The sequence below is a fragment of the Thalassophryne amazonica genome, chromosome 7 (genome assembly GCF_902500255.1).
Source record: "Thalassophryne amazonica chromosome 7, fThaAma1.1, whole genome shotgun sequence".
In the NCBI taxonomy this organism is placed as follows: domain Eukaryota; kingdom Metazoa; phylum Chordata; class Actinopteri; order Batrachoidiformes; family Batrachoididae; genus Thalassophryne; species Thalassophryne amazonica.
The window spans coordinates 91,107,216-91,122,260 of record NC_047109.1 but is presented as its reverse complement, the minus strand read 5'-3'; the positions used below and the strand labels follow the sequence as shown (position 1 = coordinate 91,122,260).

General features: G+C 41.8%; 1 protein-coding gene across 2 annotated transcripts; it reads right to left on the bottom strand.

Annotated features, from left to right (window-relative positions):
* Positions 1 to 1,329: 1,329 nt before the first annotated feature.
* LOC117514531 lies at positions 1,330 to 8,109 on the bottom strand. Of its 2 annotated transcripts, XM_034175041.1 has the most exons (8): positions 7,305 to 8,109; positions 5,183 to 5,449; positions 4,804 to 5,091; positions 4,463 to 4,726; positions 2,597 to 2,860; positions 2,420 to 2,524; positions 1,605 to 1,630; positions 1,330 to 1,500 (listed from the first exon to the last, which is right to left on the bottom strand). In XM_034175041.1, exons 1-8 carry the CDS (start codon positions 7,375 to 7,377, stop codon positions 1,393 to 1,395), a joined length of 1,395 nt encoding a protein of 464 aa, XP_034030932.1. In that variant the 5' UTR covers positions 7,378 to 8,109; the 3' UTR covers positions 1,330 to 1,392. The 2 variants fall into 2 exon arrangements, with proteins under 2 accessions (XP_034030932.1, XP_034030931.1); XM_034175040.1 differs by having other exon boundaries at positions 2,420 to 2,860.
* Between the last annotated feature and the right edge of the window lie 6,936 nt (positions 8,110 to 15,045).

Below are 15,045 nucleotides of genomic sequence, written 5' to 3'. Positions count from 1 at the left end.
GAATTTTTATGCTTAAATAGATTTTTGCTGGCTATTGGTAGTCTGGGAGCAGGCACCGTCTCTACGGGGATGGGGTAATGAGGGGATGGCAGGGGGAGAGAAGCTGCAGAGAGGTGTGTAAGACTACAACTCTGCTTCCTGGTCCCAACCCTGGATAGTCACGGTTTGGAGGATTTAAGAAATTGGCCAGATTTCTAGAAATGAGAGCTGCTCCATCCAAAGTGGGATGGATGCCGTCTCTCCTAACAAGACCAGGTTTTCCCCAGAAGCTTTGCCAATTATCTATGAAGCCCACCTCATTTTTTGGACACCACTCAGACAGCCAGCAATTCAAGGAGAACATGCGGCTAAACATGTCACTCCCGGTCTGATTGGGGAGGGGCCCAGAGAAAACTACAGAGTCTGACATTGTTTTTGCAAAGTTACACACCGATTTAATGTTAATTTTAGTGGCCTCCGATTGGCGTAACCGGGTGTCATTACTGCCGACGTGAATTACAATCTTACCAAATTTACGCTTAGCCTTAGCCAGCAGTTTCAAATTTCCTTCAATGTCGCCTGCTCTGGCCCCCGGAAGACAATTGACTATGGTTGCTGGTGTCGCTAACTTCACATTTCTCAAAACAGAGTCGCCAATAACCAGAGTTTGATCCTCGGCGGGTGTGTCGTCGAGTTGGGAAAAACGGTTAGAAATGTGAACGGGTTGGCGGTGTACACGGGGCTTCTGTTTAGGGCTACGCTTCCTCCTCACAGTCACCCAGTCGGCCTGCTTTCCCGGCTGCTCGGGATCTGCCAGGGGGTAACTAATGGCGGCTAAGCTACCTTGGTCCGCACCGACTACAGGGGCCTGGCTAGCTGTAGAATTTTCCACGGTGCGGAGCCGAGTCTCCAATTCGCTCAGCCTGGCCTCCAAAGCTACGAATAAGCTACACTTATTACAAGTACCGTTACTGCTAAAGGAGGCCGAGGAATAACTAAACATTTCACACCCAGAGCAGAAAAGTGCGGGAGAGACAGGAGAAGCCGCCATGCTAAATCGGCTAAGAGCTAGTACCTATGCTAAGCTAGCGGATTCCTAAAAACACGCAAAGTGAATAATGTGTAAATAATTTAGAGGTGATTCAGCAGAAGGAGTGCTTTAGTTAAGGCACGTAAAGATTACACTGGGAAACAAATCGTAATCTAGATAACTAGATCAATCTAACTGCGCAGATTAAACAGCTAACAGATACAGAAAAACACTGCTGTGCTCCGGAACAGGAAGTGATACAATATATATATATATATATATATATATATATATATATACGTGTGTGTGTGTGTGTGAGAGAGAGAGAGAGAGACGCCACAGATCAAGGTTTAAATGGCAATAATGAAACTTTAAGACTGGAGTTAATTTACAGCCTGTAAGAGATCATAGAAACTGTCAGTAGTGGACATTTGTCTTTGGCAGTGAAGTTCATCATTATTAACATCCTCAGCAATCTCATGAATGTGACTCTGCAAAAAAAAAAAAAAGGAAAAAAGGTAGTTATTGCAAATATTATCTAAGCATAAAATCAACAATCAAGCTTAAATGTTCAGCACCAAGAGTTTACACTCACCATTCCAATGCCTGCTGATTCATTTCCTGCAGAGAATGAGTTCAGAAACCGTCATTAATTTACATACTGATAGGAATGAGATTTCTGCACTGCTCTGAAAAAGTGAAACTTGACTCAACTTTAGTCTAATTTTTGACTTGAATGTATTATGCACATAGTCATCAGCAACCAGAGGAGCCTCTTCAGCCACAGACTGGTCCTGTGCAGAACCAAAACTCCTTTGTCCCTCAGGCCACCCGACTGTACAACGTCTCACTCAGGGGGAGGAGGAGTAACAGGAAGACAGGGGACAGGAATGAGAGGACCAGTAGTAGCCAGTAAGCCAGTAGTGAGCAGTATTTCTCATATTTATATTTGTATATTTATATTTATATTTGCAACTTGTTTTGTTTTTTTTTACTTTCACTTTTGATGCTCTGTGTGCTTCTTACCCTGTGTGCTGCTGGATGCGCAGTTTCCCAGAGGGAGTCTTCCCAAGGGATCAATAAAGTTCTATCTAATCTAATCTAATTAGTTTTCTTCAAAGTATATTTAGAATTAACAGTTTCAACCATATTCTAAATATTCCTTCATTCACTCATTTTTTTATACCCACTTACTCCAGTTAAGGTTCAGGGAGTGGGGAGCTGGAACCTATCCCAGCTGTCATTGGGCCACAGGAGGTGTACACCCTGGACAGGCCACCAGTCTGTTGTAGAGTCAAATATTATAAATATACGTTGAGAAAAATGAATAAATTTAGGTGTGACAAATTAGAGTAATTTTTTTTTTTAAAGTTTACTCAAGTTTCACTTTTCCCAGTGCAAACTCAGTACCTGCATCCTTATTATCCTTCCTCCTCATGTACAAAGTAAATCCTGCTGCCATGAAACATATCAGGAGACCTAGAGGAAGGGCCAACCATGCCAGTATCTGCAGAGCTGTGTACATAATATTCAAATTACTAGGGCAAATTTTGTATGAACAAATGCAACAGCAAAATGCATACTTACTGTTATCAGAGTACCACTTCACTGATACTACTAAAACTCCATCTCTGTATACGGAACAGAATATTTGATTTTTTGCCAGTGGAACAGCGGGAAGGAATAGTTTGGAGATAAAAGTGTTGCTGGAGCTCATTAAATTGCTCCGCTGGCCGAGATGGGTCATTCCAGACCAAGTTAAGTTAAAGTCATGGTCGCATTGTGTAACCGCACAGGTAAGCACACAAATCAAGGTGAGATTACCTCCTCCTGACGTGTACTCTGCAGTAACTGTAAAGACAAAGGTGAGAGGAAATGTGTTTACACCTTAGAAATACTTGTGAAGTTACCTCGAAAAGCCAATTAACAGATTTATTCATTTCATGAATTAAAATACTGAAAATGATTACGATAATGATAATACATTTATTTATATAGCACTTTAAGGAGAAAAAATTACAAAGAATTTAACATAATAAAACAAGATTAAAACCAGTTGATATAAAATGTCAAATAGAATTAAAAATTAGTAACAGATATGGCTAAGTGTTGCATAGCCACGTCTAAATAACACTTTTACACTGAAAAAATAGAATGCTTGAACCAACTTAAAAAAAAAGTGTTACAATTTGTAAAAACCTGAATGAATAAAGTTGGTTGAACTTAAGTTTGTAAGTTAGAGTTGATTTAATTTCAAACTTGAGTTCAAACAACTTCATTCATTCAGGTTTTTACAAATTGTAACACTTTTTAAAGTTGGTTCATTCTCTTTATCAGTGTAGGGAAGAACACAAACCTCATACCACTATATTTTCTGATTTTTTTTATTTTAACAATAATCTTTCAGTATTTGATTAATGCTGCAGTAGGGAAGATCAGTACTACCGCTAATGTGGAGCTAATTCACAAATACTGTACGCAACGTTGTGATTGCAAGGTATAAAAACCATTAACTGGTTGGCAGGAAACATTATCCAATAAAAACATATTAGCAAAGTACATCACTTGCTCACAAATTGTCTGGACAGATGCATCATTTGATCCCATCTGCATGTGAAGCTAGTTAGTCAGCTCCCAATAATAGCTAAATCACCATCCGTACTCCTTGTAACCAGACTATTACAGCAGGCTCGCTTTCATTCATACACATGTACTTAGTCTTGCTCCTACTGACTTTCATTCCCCTTCTCTCCAGAGCATATCTCCACATCTCCAGGCTTGTCTCAACCTGCTCTCTACTCTCACTACAGATCACAATGTCATCAGCAAACATCATAGTCCATGGAGATGCCTGTCTGATCTTGTCTGTCACCATTGCGATCAAGAAAGCACTCAGAGCCAGTCCTTGATGTAATCCCACCTCCACCTCGGAGGAATCTGTCATTCCTACTGCGCATCTCACCGTTCTGTCCTTGTAGATATGCTGCACCACCCTCACATACTTCTCTGCCAATACCTTCATGCTGTACCTGATCAACCTTATACCGCTATAGTTATTGCTGTTCTGCACATCACCCTTGTCCTTAAAAATGGGAACCAGCACATTCCTTCTCCACTCCTCAAGCATTTATATGCTTCCTAAAATTAAATGATAGTGTCATGGCTAACGAATATGACAGTTGCTGCTATTTTGGACATTGTTTATTGTTTCAGACAGCCTACACTTCAAGCCTTACTTGTCTTCTTGTCAAACTGCAGCACTTATAGGAAGGGACAGTAATAACTGGGATTGTAATTCCATGAAGGAAGGAGATGGTGGCTGTAGGGGTTGTAACCCTTTTCAAGAAAGCAGGGACACAAGGAAGGACTATCATCATCTTTGGTTGTGCAGGAAGTAGCAAGTCAAGCTCACCTTCCTTTTGTGACTAACACATGATCAGTTCAATCACTCACTGTCAAGCGTGTGCAGCCTGATCTTACTGATCATCTCTCCAGTGGAAAGTAAACACTGGTAGTCACCAGAGTTCATCCGGCTCACATTACTAATGACCAGTGAAGAGTCTTGGTTCACATGAAAACCTTCCACTTGGCCTTCACCCATCAGCGGCTTTTCACCTACATCCCACTGCACAGCATCGCCCACACTGAGAAAGGAAGTGTTTCCACAGGGGAGTGACGCAGGCTCACCCACAGCAGCAAACAGTTCCTGTAAACCACCTGAAGAAAAGGCATCACGAGTTACACTGTGTGAAAGACACACATCTTTATTTCTGCTGGTGAATCCAATTTAGTACCTTTCACTGTGGTTGTATGACCGACAGAGACTTTAACTTTCCCTCTCTGTGTTAGCTGGCATGTCCATTTCCTGTAATGATCTGTCAGTTTTTTATTGATGATCAGTTTGGAGAAGCAGTCATTTGACTTTTCAACGCGAAACCTCCTTCCAGTTATGGGTGTATTAGCCTCTGTAAGCCAGTTGATACGAATCCCATCGTGGATACAAACTTGAACAAGTCCTTGAAATGTGTTCAGGGAACAGTGTAGTTCTATGATGCAGTTTGGAGACGCTTCTCTCTGAGTAACTACCAAGCAAGAAAAAACCCAAAACTGTGACTTTTGTGAAATATTATGGCAGAATGTTTTTAAATGTGTTGAAGATGTAGTCTCACTTACTTTGGAGAACCTCAAGTGAAACACTGGAGTTGGATGCGCTTTTGACACAAATGTAATGTCGTGCATCATCGAGCTTCAGGTGATTTATCTGCAGAGAGCAGTCCTTCAGCAGGCTGAACCTGGGGGAGATTCCACCCCTCGTCACTGTGGTGGGTGGTGCAAACAAGTCTGCATAGTACCACTCAACAGAGGAGCAGGATTTAATGGGGCGTCTGCCACATGGCAAAGTAACACTATTTCCCAAGGATGCAAACACGACCACATGATCTGAAAAATAAAGTGTGGTTCAAAGTGAGAGGATTTATAGCCCAGGTTAATCTTTAGTCGGGACTGAATGAATGAAAGAATTATTACTCTAATCATTTGAGTTGTTTACTTTGAGTGAACAAACAGAACATCTTTGTCAGGAAAGAGTTTATCTCGTGTTCAGAGGCTCTTGGGTTCAATAAATCAATGAAAAATAGTAAAATCTTGATGCAAATATTTAATTTCAAGTTATACTTTTTTTTTCAAATGGTTAATAAATACAGATATCAAACTCCATGGATTAATTTAATTACAGAACCATTTTCAGTTATTGAACACAACCTGAAAAAAGCATTTAGGCAAAAAATAAGCACGGTGTCTGTTTTGTGTGGAAACTGAATTTTGTACCCCTACCAAAAAAAAAACAAAACAGCCCAGTCCCCCAGCCCTAACCTTAACCGTAAGCATCCCCCCCGCTGCACTTTAAGTTACGTGCAGCCATCACGGAATGAATTAGAATGAATTTGTGCACCCATGATGAAAATTTTGCACTTTTCATGACAATATGACAAACCAATAGATTCATGGATATTTTGTGCTGCTGAATCACGACAATCCGTAAGACTGTTTTGAAAAAAAACCCATCACCATTTTTTACATATTGCATCCAAACATTTGCTCACACTGGTTTCACCTTTTTTCTGTTCTATACAATGATTTGACATATGGCGCCACCCATCCACTGACGCATATTTCACGGACAGGAATGTACACCTGTTGTCATGGGTAAACAAAAGCTATAATACAGTGAAGGACTTTAAAATTAAAGCCCTCCTCAATGTAGTAAGAAAGCTACAAGGAGCGATTGAAAAGTTTAGAGCCTAACCCATCTTTTGCATTCTGAGAAACCAACATTTTCCCACATTGCACCCAGTGAGTCAAAACCTCACCTGTTCTCGGCAAATCTTGGTTTACCACCCTGTTTGTCTGAAGCGTGATGTGGGTGAAGGTCTGTGATTCCTCTTGGGTGGGACACTAGTCCATCACAGGTTACTTCCCCAGCCAAGACCAGTGCCCATTTACAGATGGGTGCACATGGACAATGCAGATAAAGTGTCTTAAGGACAGACAGGTAACCTGAAATACACACCTGGACTCACACCTTCCTCTAAAGGTTGGTAGCCCAACTCTTATCCCACACAGCCACCTGCTTCGTTGTTGAGCGACAGCCATTATAGAATGTCGTAACTTGCAGAATGTTCGGCCTGTACACGAGAAACTCTATACTGAAAGTTAACACATTTTTAGTGTTATTTAATCCCAAGGTTAAGGTTAAAAAATAAGTATGGAGAAATAGTTTGTTCTTTAAATTTTAAGCCAAAATATTTGTTTATTTAGGTACTCTTCTTTTGTATAGTGATAAAAGAATTTTCTAAAATCACATAACACCCATTTCACATGTTTATTCCACTTTAAAAACAGAATATTGAAAGATTGCAAAAGTAAACTGACATCTAGGTCATTTAAAATGAAATTATTCTCTAGCCTTGGGCGTTATTGAGATTCGATTAGATTTATGCATGTACTTATTCATTTATTTGAAAATGCCAACAGGTAAGTGTCCATGAGAGCCTATCAACATATATCTTGCAAATAATTTTAAGACTAACATTAAGTTCAGACAGATGGGCAAATGAAATATTGTGATTATTTGGCAAAGAAAGCATTCAGGTGAACAAATGAGGAGGTTAAAAATAAGCAGTAGCTTCATCATCATCATCAACTTCAAGCTATATGCAGTAAATGTGGAAGCAGACATTCAGAATAATAAACTTCAATGAAAAAGTTAACTGTTGGACAGGATTTCCATAGTTACCAGATGGATGAAGTCCCAAAGCTGCCTGTGCCAGAGAGAAGAGACAGAGTCCAAACAGTGAAAAGGAAATCATCGTGCCCTCAGCGGACTTCTTCCTTATTGCTAAATCGTACTGTAGCTGCTGTTTTCTAACACATATATTTTTTCAGGAAATGATGTCATGCAAACTCAGACAATGCTTTTATTTTTTTTCTTTGTAAGACCAGCCCAGCAGGGTCACATGTGACAGCAACATTTTGGGCAACCACACAACATATTGCTGTTGGACACATCTGTAAATCATCCAGTTTCCCAGTAAAAACTCTGTGGTTCATACATGTTCACACTGTGATAAATCACTGTGAAAGAGGAACATCTCAACACTTTTGTGATAAGGGTTTCTGACCTGCTGATAAGTCCGGTGGACCTTTTGACACAGTGAACATTTTGAGGCTTCACATTCTGTCAACATGTGAAGTGTTTCTCGATGAGATGGTGATATTCTTCTCTGTGCTGAACCTCATGGTTTGAAAACCCAAGCCTTGATTTCTTCCAAATCCAAATTAAATTCAGTTGTTCTTTGAGCTCTAATGAAACTAAAAATAATTGTTTGAGCTTGTCGTATCAGTTATCACACATTTTATCCCAGATGCAATGAATGCAAGGCTGGGGTTTGAACCCAAAACCTTGTGCTTGAGACGGAAGGGTGCTTTGTCAAAACTGAAGCATTACCATGGTAACAGTGTCAGTATGTACTGAGTGTATGAGAGCTGATTTGAGCCTTAAATTACTCCAATGTTTTATTTGCTGCAATTAAATATTTTTTTCCTAAAAATGATTAGAAAATCCTCTTGTGACCTTTGACCTAAATAACAAATCACTTCATATTTTTAAATGTGTATAACAGATACATCAAAGAGAATGTTATTAAGAATGACCTTTTTTTCTTCTTACAATACAGAAGAGAAATTTATCATTTGGCATTTAAAATCCAGATCGAAATCAAGACTGTGTCAAAAAATCCAGAATGTATGACTTTGTGTTTTTAATCAACTATAAATAAGTAAATACTGAAGAGCAAATCTAGAGTGTTAAAATCTTCTAGAGTATTCAAATTTTCAGAGTTGATGTTAAAAACTGTTCAAAGTTTTATTTGAACATTGTTGCTGTTGAGTCTTTTGCAGAGTTGATGAAATCAGTCCTGATTCAACTCAAGATATTTTTTAAAACTCTTTTAAAGGTGTGATTTTAACTCTGTCCAGGAGTTGAGTGGCAGCTGAAAGACTAGTTCTTGTCAGTTCTTAACAGTGTTCTTAACAGTGACAGTGTTGTTTTTGCATCCTCGTGAAAATTTGTGATTAAAAACTCGACCTAATGTTTTTTATTGGTGTATTCTCACAGTCAGTATCCCAAAAATGACAACTTAAAATCCAAACAGTGTTAAAGTACTTTGGACTGTGAAGAACTCCATTGTTGGGAGTTAAACAATTTAAACTCTGGCACATTGTTGAATCTTTAACTCTTTGGATGGAGTTAATTTAACTCAGCAAAGTGTGAAAACAATCTTGTGATCCATATTATCCTGTTTAGGGTAAAAACAAAAAGCAAATGATGAATAAAAACACAAATACACATGACCACCCCACTAGGGATTAGTCACAGGTCTTGGATGTGCCATAACATTGTAGGGTTTGACCTTTGACCTTAAGAACAACACTGGGGACTCCTGTCAGATTGAAGAGACACCCACCCCACACACACCTGTGTGTGTATATGTGTATGTATGTGTGCGTACATGTGTATGTGTATATATGTGTGTGTGAATATGTATATTTGTGTATGTCTGTGTGTGTATATGTATATGTGTGAGTGTGTATATGTGTATGTCTGTGTGTGTATGTATAAACTTATTATTATTACTAACTTATCTTATTACTTAACTTATTACTAAAAACAGTATTCATTTTATTCCAGTACTTTGTCCCTAAAATGTTGCCCAGCGTTCCATCCCAAAAATCCACCACGTCAGATATTTTCCTGACAGGAATCCAACAACAGCGCAGACACAACCAACAACAAAAACCCAGGATCTCTCAGTCTTTGTCTCCATCTCTTTTTTGAAGATGGCTTCCTGGTTTTCCAGCTTCTTCTGATACCTGGCATATTGTCTTTCCAGCTCTTTAGCCATGCTGGTCTTCTGAACTTCCAGCATCATAAAGTACATGGACTCGACTCTCAGATTTTGGTCAAATTCCTTCCTCATATTTTCTTGGTATTGTTTCAAACTGTTTTTCATGTCTTCCAGCTCTCTCTGTAGAAGTGTACGCTTTTCTTTGACCTTGAGCAACATCTCCTGTTCAGCCTCTTCCAGATCTTTCGTTGTGGTCTCTGAAGTCTGGAGAAGACTCGCCGTCTCTGGACACTCGTCCGCAGTCAGCTGTTGCTGATCCGTGACTTCAGCAACCGTGACGTCTGAAGTCTGGAGAAGAAGACTCGCGGTCTCTGGACACTCGTCGGCAGTCAGCTGTTGCTGATCCGTGACTTCAGCAACCGTGGCGTGTGAAGTCTGGAGAAGAAGACTCGCCGTCTCTGGACACTCGTCCGCAGTCAGCTGTTGCTGATCCGTGACTTCAGCAACCGTGGCCTCTGAAGTCTGGAGAAGAAGACTCGCCGTCTCTGGACACTCGTCCGCAGACAGCTGTTGCTGAACCGTGACTTCAGCAACCGTGGCCTCTGAAGTCTGGAGAAGAAGACTCGCCGTCTCTGGACACTCGTCCGCAGTCAGCTGTTGCTGATCCGTGACTTCAGCAACCGTGGCGTCTGAAGTCTGGAGAAGAAGACTCGCGGTCTCTGGACACTCGTCGGCAGTCAGCTGTTGCTGATCCGTGACTTCAGCAACCGTGGCGTCTGAAGTCTGGAGAAGAAGACTCGCGGTCTCTGGACACTCGTCCGCAGACAGCTGTTGCTGAACCGTGACTTCAGCAACCGTGGCCTCTGAAGTCTGGAGAAGAAGACTCGCGGTCTCTGGACACTCGTCGGCAGTCAGCTGTTGCTGAACCGTGACTTCAGCAACCGTGGCCTCTGAAGTCTGGAGAAGAAGACTCGCCGTCTCTGGACACTCGTCGGCAGTCAGCTGTTGCTGATCCGTGACTTCAGCAACCGTGGCCTCTGAAGTCTGGAGAAGAAGACTCGCCGTCTCTGGACACTCGTCGGCAGTCAGCTGTTGCTGATCCGTGACTTCAGCAACCGTGGCGTCTGAAGTCTGGAGAAGAAGACTCGCCGTCTCTGGACACTCGTCGGCAGTCAGCTGTTGCTGATCCGTGACTTCAGCAACCGTGGCGTCTGAAGTCTGGAGAAGAAGACTCGCCGTCTCTGGACACTCGTCCGCAGTCAGCTGTTGCTGAACCGTGACTTCACCAACCGTGGCGTGTGAAATCTGGAGAAGAAGACTCGCCGTCTCTGGACACTCGTCGGCAGTCAGCTGTTGCTGATCCGTGACTTCAGCAACCGTGGCGCCTGAAGTCTGGAGAAGAAGACTCGCCGTCTCTGGACACTCGTCGGCAGTCAGCTGTTGCTGATCCGTGACCTCAGCAACCGTGGCGTCTGAAGTCTGGAGAAGAAGACTCGCCGTCTCTGGACACTCGTCGGCAGTCAGCTGTTGCTGAACCGTGACTTCACCAACCGTGGCGTGTGAAATCTGGAGAAGAAGACTCGCGGTCTCTGGACACTCGTCGGCAGTCAGCTGTTGCTGATCCGTGACTTCAGTAACCGTGGCGTCTGAAGTCTGGAGAAGAAGACTCGCGGTCTCTGGACACTCGTCGGCAGTCAGCTGTTGCTGATCCGTGACTTCAGCAACCGTGGCGTCTGAAGTCTGGAGAAGAAGACTCGCCGTCTCTGGACACTCGTCGGCAGTCAGCTGTTGCTGATCCGTGACTTCAGCAACCGTGGCCTCTGAAGTCTGGAGAAGAAGACTCGCCGTCTCTGGACACTCGTCTGCAGTCAGCTGTTGCTGATCCTTGACTTCAGCAACCGTGGCGTGTGAAGTCTGGAGAAGAAGACTCGCCGTCTCTGGACACTCGTCGGCAGTCAGCTGTTGCTGATGTGTGACATCATCATCCGTGGCCTCTGAAGTCTGGAGAAGAAGACTCGCCGTCTCTGGACACTCGTCCGCAGTCAGCTGTTGCTGATCCGTGACTTCAGCAACCGTGGCCTCTGAAGTCTGGAGAAGAAGACTCGCCGTCTCTGGACACTCGTCCGCAGTCAGCTGTTGCTGATCCGTGACTTCAGCAACCGTGGCATCTGAAGTCTGGAGAAGACGACTCACCATCTCTGGACACTCGTCCGCAGTCAGCTGTTGCTGATGTGTGACATCATCATCTGTGGCATCTGAAGTCCAGGCAGGAAGCAGTGTGGCTCGAACCTCTCCCAGAATTAAATCTGCCAGAGAAAATGAATGATGACATCTTCTTTGTTGCTGAGGACCTTTAGCGGGTGGCTGCTGATGTTTCTCAGGTGGCTTTGAAGCAGCCGTCTGTGATGAGTGGGAGACTGTCTCTGGTCTCACACAAGTCTTTTGACTCTCTCCTTGTCCACGCACAGACTGCTGCTTCTTAATGGATGCCTTGTCCAGCAGAAGAGATGTGTGAGTCTGGTGAGGTGCAGCATGATGTGAGCTAGCTTCCAGAGGAGGGAGTTTCTTTTTGGCCAAAATCTGAAACCGGTTTGAGACTTTGATGGGTGGGACAGAGGGAGGAGCGGTTCCATGATATCCCCTCTGGACCACAAACCATCCATCCTCCTGGTCTGAAACAGGCTGTGTCACTTCCTCACACTGTGGAAAATAAAAAGGATTTATTTTCAGATAACCTGTCAATTTATCAGTTTATAATCCCGATAAATTATGTTTTAATTAGTTTCCAGCGTCAGTGGCCCAGCAGGTGGCAGTGTTCAGCAGAAACTTCAGGTCATAGTAGGAATGAATCGATGACAATATGAGTGAAATCAGAAAAAACTTACCTCTTTTTCAGTTCCGTTTGACATTTTACCTAATTAATTAGAAGCTTCGATATTAGTCTAAAGAGACAGTTGATAAATATTGAAGGATGATTTCATGAGAATCAACTTAAATGTTTCACTGCTTGCTGCTGTTATAACAATAATGTTGTGGCCTGTTTTGCAGATATCACTCATATATGTTGATTTGATGCGTTTTGTGTCATTACAACAACAGCAACTGGCGAACTCTTCGTCACCATGGAAACGTTTCCTGCCCAGCGTAACCTCACTAACCGTTTACAATGTGCTTGTTTACATAATCCTCATAAAAGCCAAATTTAACACGAACAAACTATATTATATTATCTGAAAATTTCACCATCAATATTTTCATAATGAGATTTAACTATATTACATGTCCCTGAAATATATCAGATTAGGACTGATTAAAGAACTACTCAAGTGTGCACAATCAATATACACAAAATAACTAGCAAGTCTTTTTCATGTTAATACATCCTTTAATTTTTTTTTAATGTAATCTATTCATTATTAATTCGGTTGTATTTTACTTGCCTTTGAACAAGTTTAGATATGGCAGGCAGGTGGCAGTGTTCAACAGAAAATACTTGTACAAGTCATAATGTTGAAACGGAATTAATTGGTGATATGAGTGCCATGTGACTGGGCCATAATGAAGGGCAACGAAGCCCTAACGAAACAAGAAATCTGGACTTTCGTTGGTATTGTTTAACCTTCGTGCAGCTTCGTTCCTGTAGAGGGCACTTTGTCAGGATTTTTAAACTGTTGAAAAAATTGAATGAAGGGCAACAAAAACCTCAGTCGTCCGTGTTTCGTTTTGCTGTCGTTCTTGATGTTTTTTAATCGTTTGTTTAGTTTTTGTAACATTATTGTTTAGTTTGACTTCGTTCGACCGGCTGAATGTTTTCACACAGTGCAGAAGGTGGTTTGGAATCGCTGCTGCGTTCATGTACCGTTGGAAATTGCAGGGCAAACTCAGCCTTTTAGCTTGGATTTTTTTATCTGGGGGGGGGGGGGGGGGGGTCAGCTTCAATGGGCTCAGGCACGTTATATAGGCCAGAATTAATGTTTTGTGTTGATACAATTAATTATTTTGCCACAAGCAACTGCTGAATTTGAAACAACAAAAACGTTGTGTAATTTCCGACGGTACTTGAATGCAGTGACAGCGAGAGCAGGAGCTCCTGCGTGCACTTATTATTTTTTTTAACTATAACAATATGAGTGTAGGAATGACAATCCAGCCCTTTTGTACATGTGCCAACAGGTAGATAATTCAAAGGATTATATAAAGAATTGTTCTGGAAGGCAGAATTCATGTTGTGGATCAGATGCAGCTTGTGCAACAACAACTCGTGAGTCAATGCATGTTCACACGGAGTGATCAATTTACTTCTGATATATTCAATCATCTTCACACTTAGATTTATTCCCTGTTTTGACAGTTTTCTCTTATAAATCAATGTACATATAGCTTAGTAACGTAATACAGTGATACAGCAGTGACCACTGCACACAAAAGGTTTTTTTTTTGATTGGAGCAAGACGGAGCGTGCAGCATGTCGTCAGACAGTGAGGATTCTGATGATGAAGGAGACGATCTTTCTTTTGTTCTGGACGAGGAACCAGAGCAGGTGGTCCACCAATGTGCACACAGATCTCCACAGCTTCTGACTGCAGTTTCTCCAGGACTCAGGTGCTATGAGCGCCGTCCCAGCGCAGAGTCCTGGAACTCAGAGATGCAGACACACACTGCTCCAGCTGTGGCTCCAGGCACATTTCTTTTAAAGCGTTGAGATCCGTGACTTCAGCAACTCTTTCGTCCCTTTTGCGCTCTTGCTTTGCAGGCTATTCGGTGATAAAGCTCTTTCGTCCACCTTTTCTCAACGAATTGTGACTTTTTTTTTACTTTTTTCCCTTCGTTCGTCCTGTGCCGTGTGACTGGGCTATTAGAAACATGAAAATTTCCTAGTAAGTCCCTTTGGCTGCTCCCTTGTTTGCACTTGGGGTCGCCACAGCAAATCCAAGGTGGATCTGCATGTTGAATTGGCACAAGTTTTACGCCGGATGCCCTTCCTGACGCAACTCCACCTCACATGAAGAAAGAATGTGGCAGGGGTGGGATTTGAATCCGGAACCTTCTGAACTGAAACCAAGCGCATTAACCACTTGGCCACCACCCCTGCCTAATTTGCATAGTCACACACACACACACACACACACACACACACACACACACACACACACACACACACACACACACACACACACACACACACACACACACACACACACACACACCACACACAGCCAAATTTATGAAAACTTCACCCATGATCAATACTTTTGTAATGAGTTTTGACTGTGTTATAAATTCCTGAAATAAATGAAAATAAAACTGACTAAAGACCTGCTGATTTGTGCACAGTCAATATATACAGAATGATTGATCTTTATCTCCTAAGAAGACAACATGATTTTTTCCTTTAATCTTTTATTTATTTAAATGTATTTCATTCATTCACTATTATTTAGGTCTTATTTTTCTATTTCAGTGAATTTATTTTTAAATCTGTGTAGTTTTTTCTCACAGTCTCAGCTGTACTGTCTTTTTCGTGTATATATATGACAACCATGATTTCCTTTTCTAACATGCTGCATTTTATTTTTCTTAATAGATCAGGACAATAATATTTTTAAAATGCCAAAATCAGTCACACACATG

Bases quoted from the DNA above. Each gene is read 5' to 3' on its own strand.
- LOC117514531 (XM_034175040.1), bottom strand. From the start codon at position 7,377: ATGATTTCCTTTTCACTGTTTGGACTCTGTCTCTTCTCTCTGGCACAG. The intron at 5,092-5,182 runs GTAAGTGAGACT...CTTGCTTGGTAG, and splicing joins TTCACTTGAGGTTCTCCAAA to TTACTCAGAGAGAAGCGTCT. The intron at 1,631-2,419 runs GTACTGAGTTTG...CATTCTCTGCAG, and splicing joins GAAGGATAATAAGGATGCAG to GAAATGAATCAGCAGGCATT.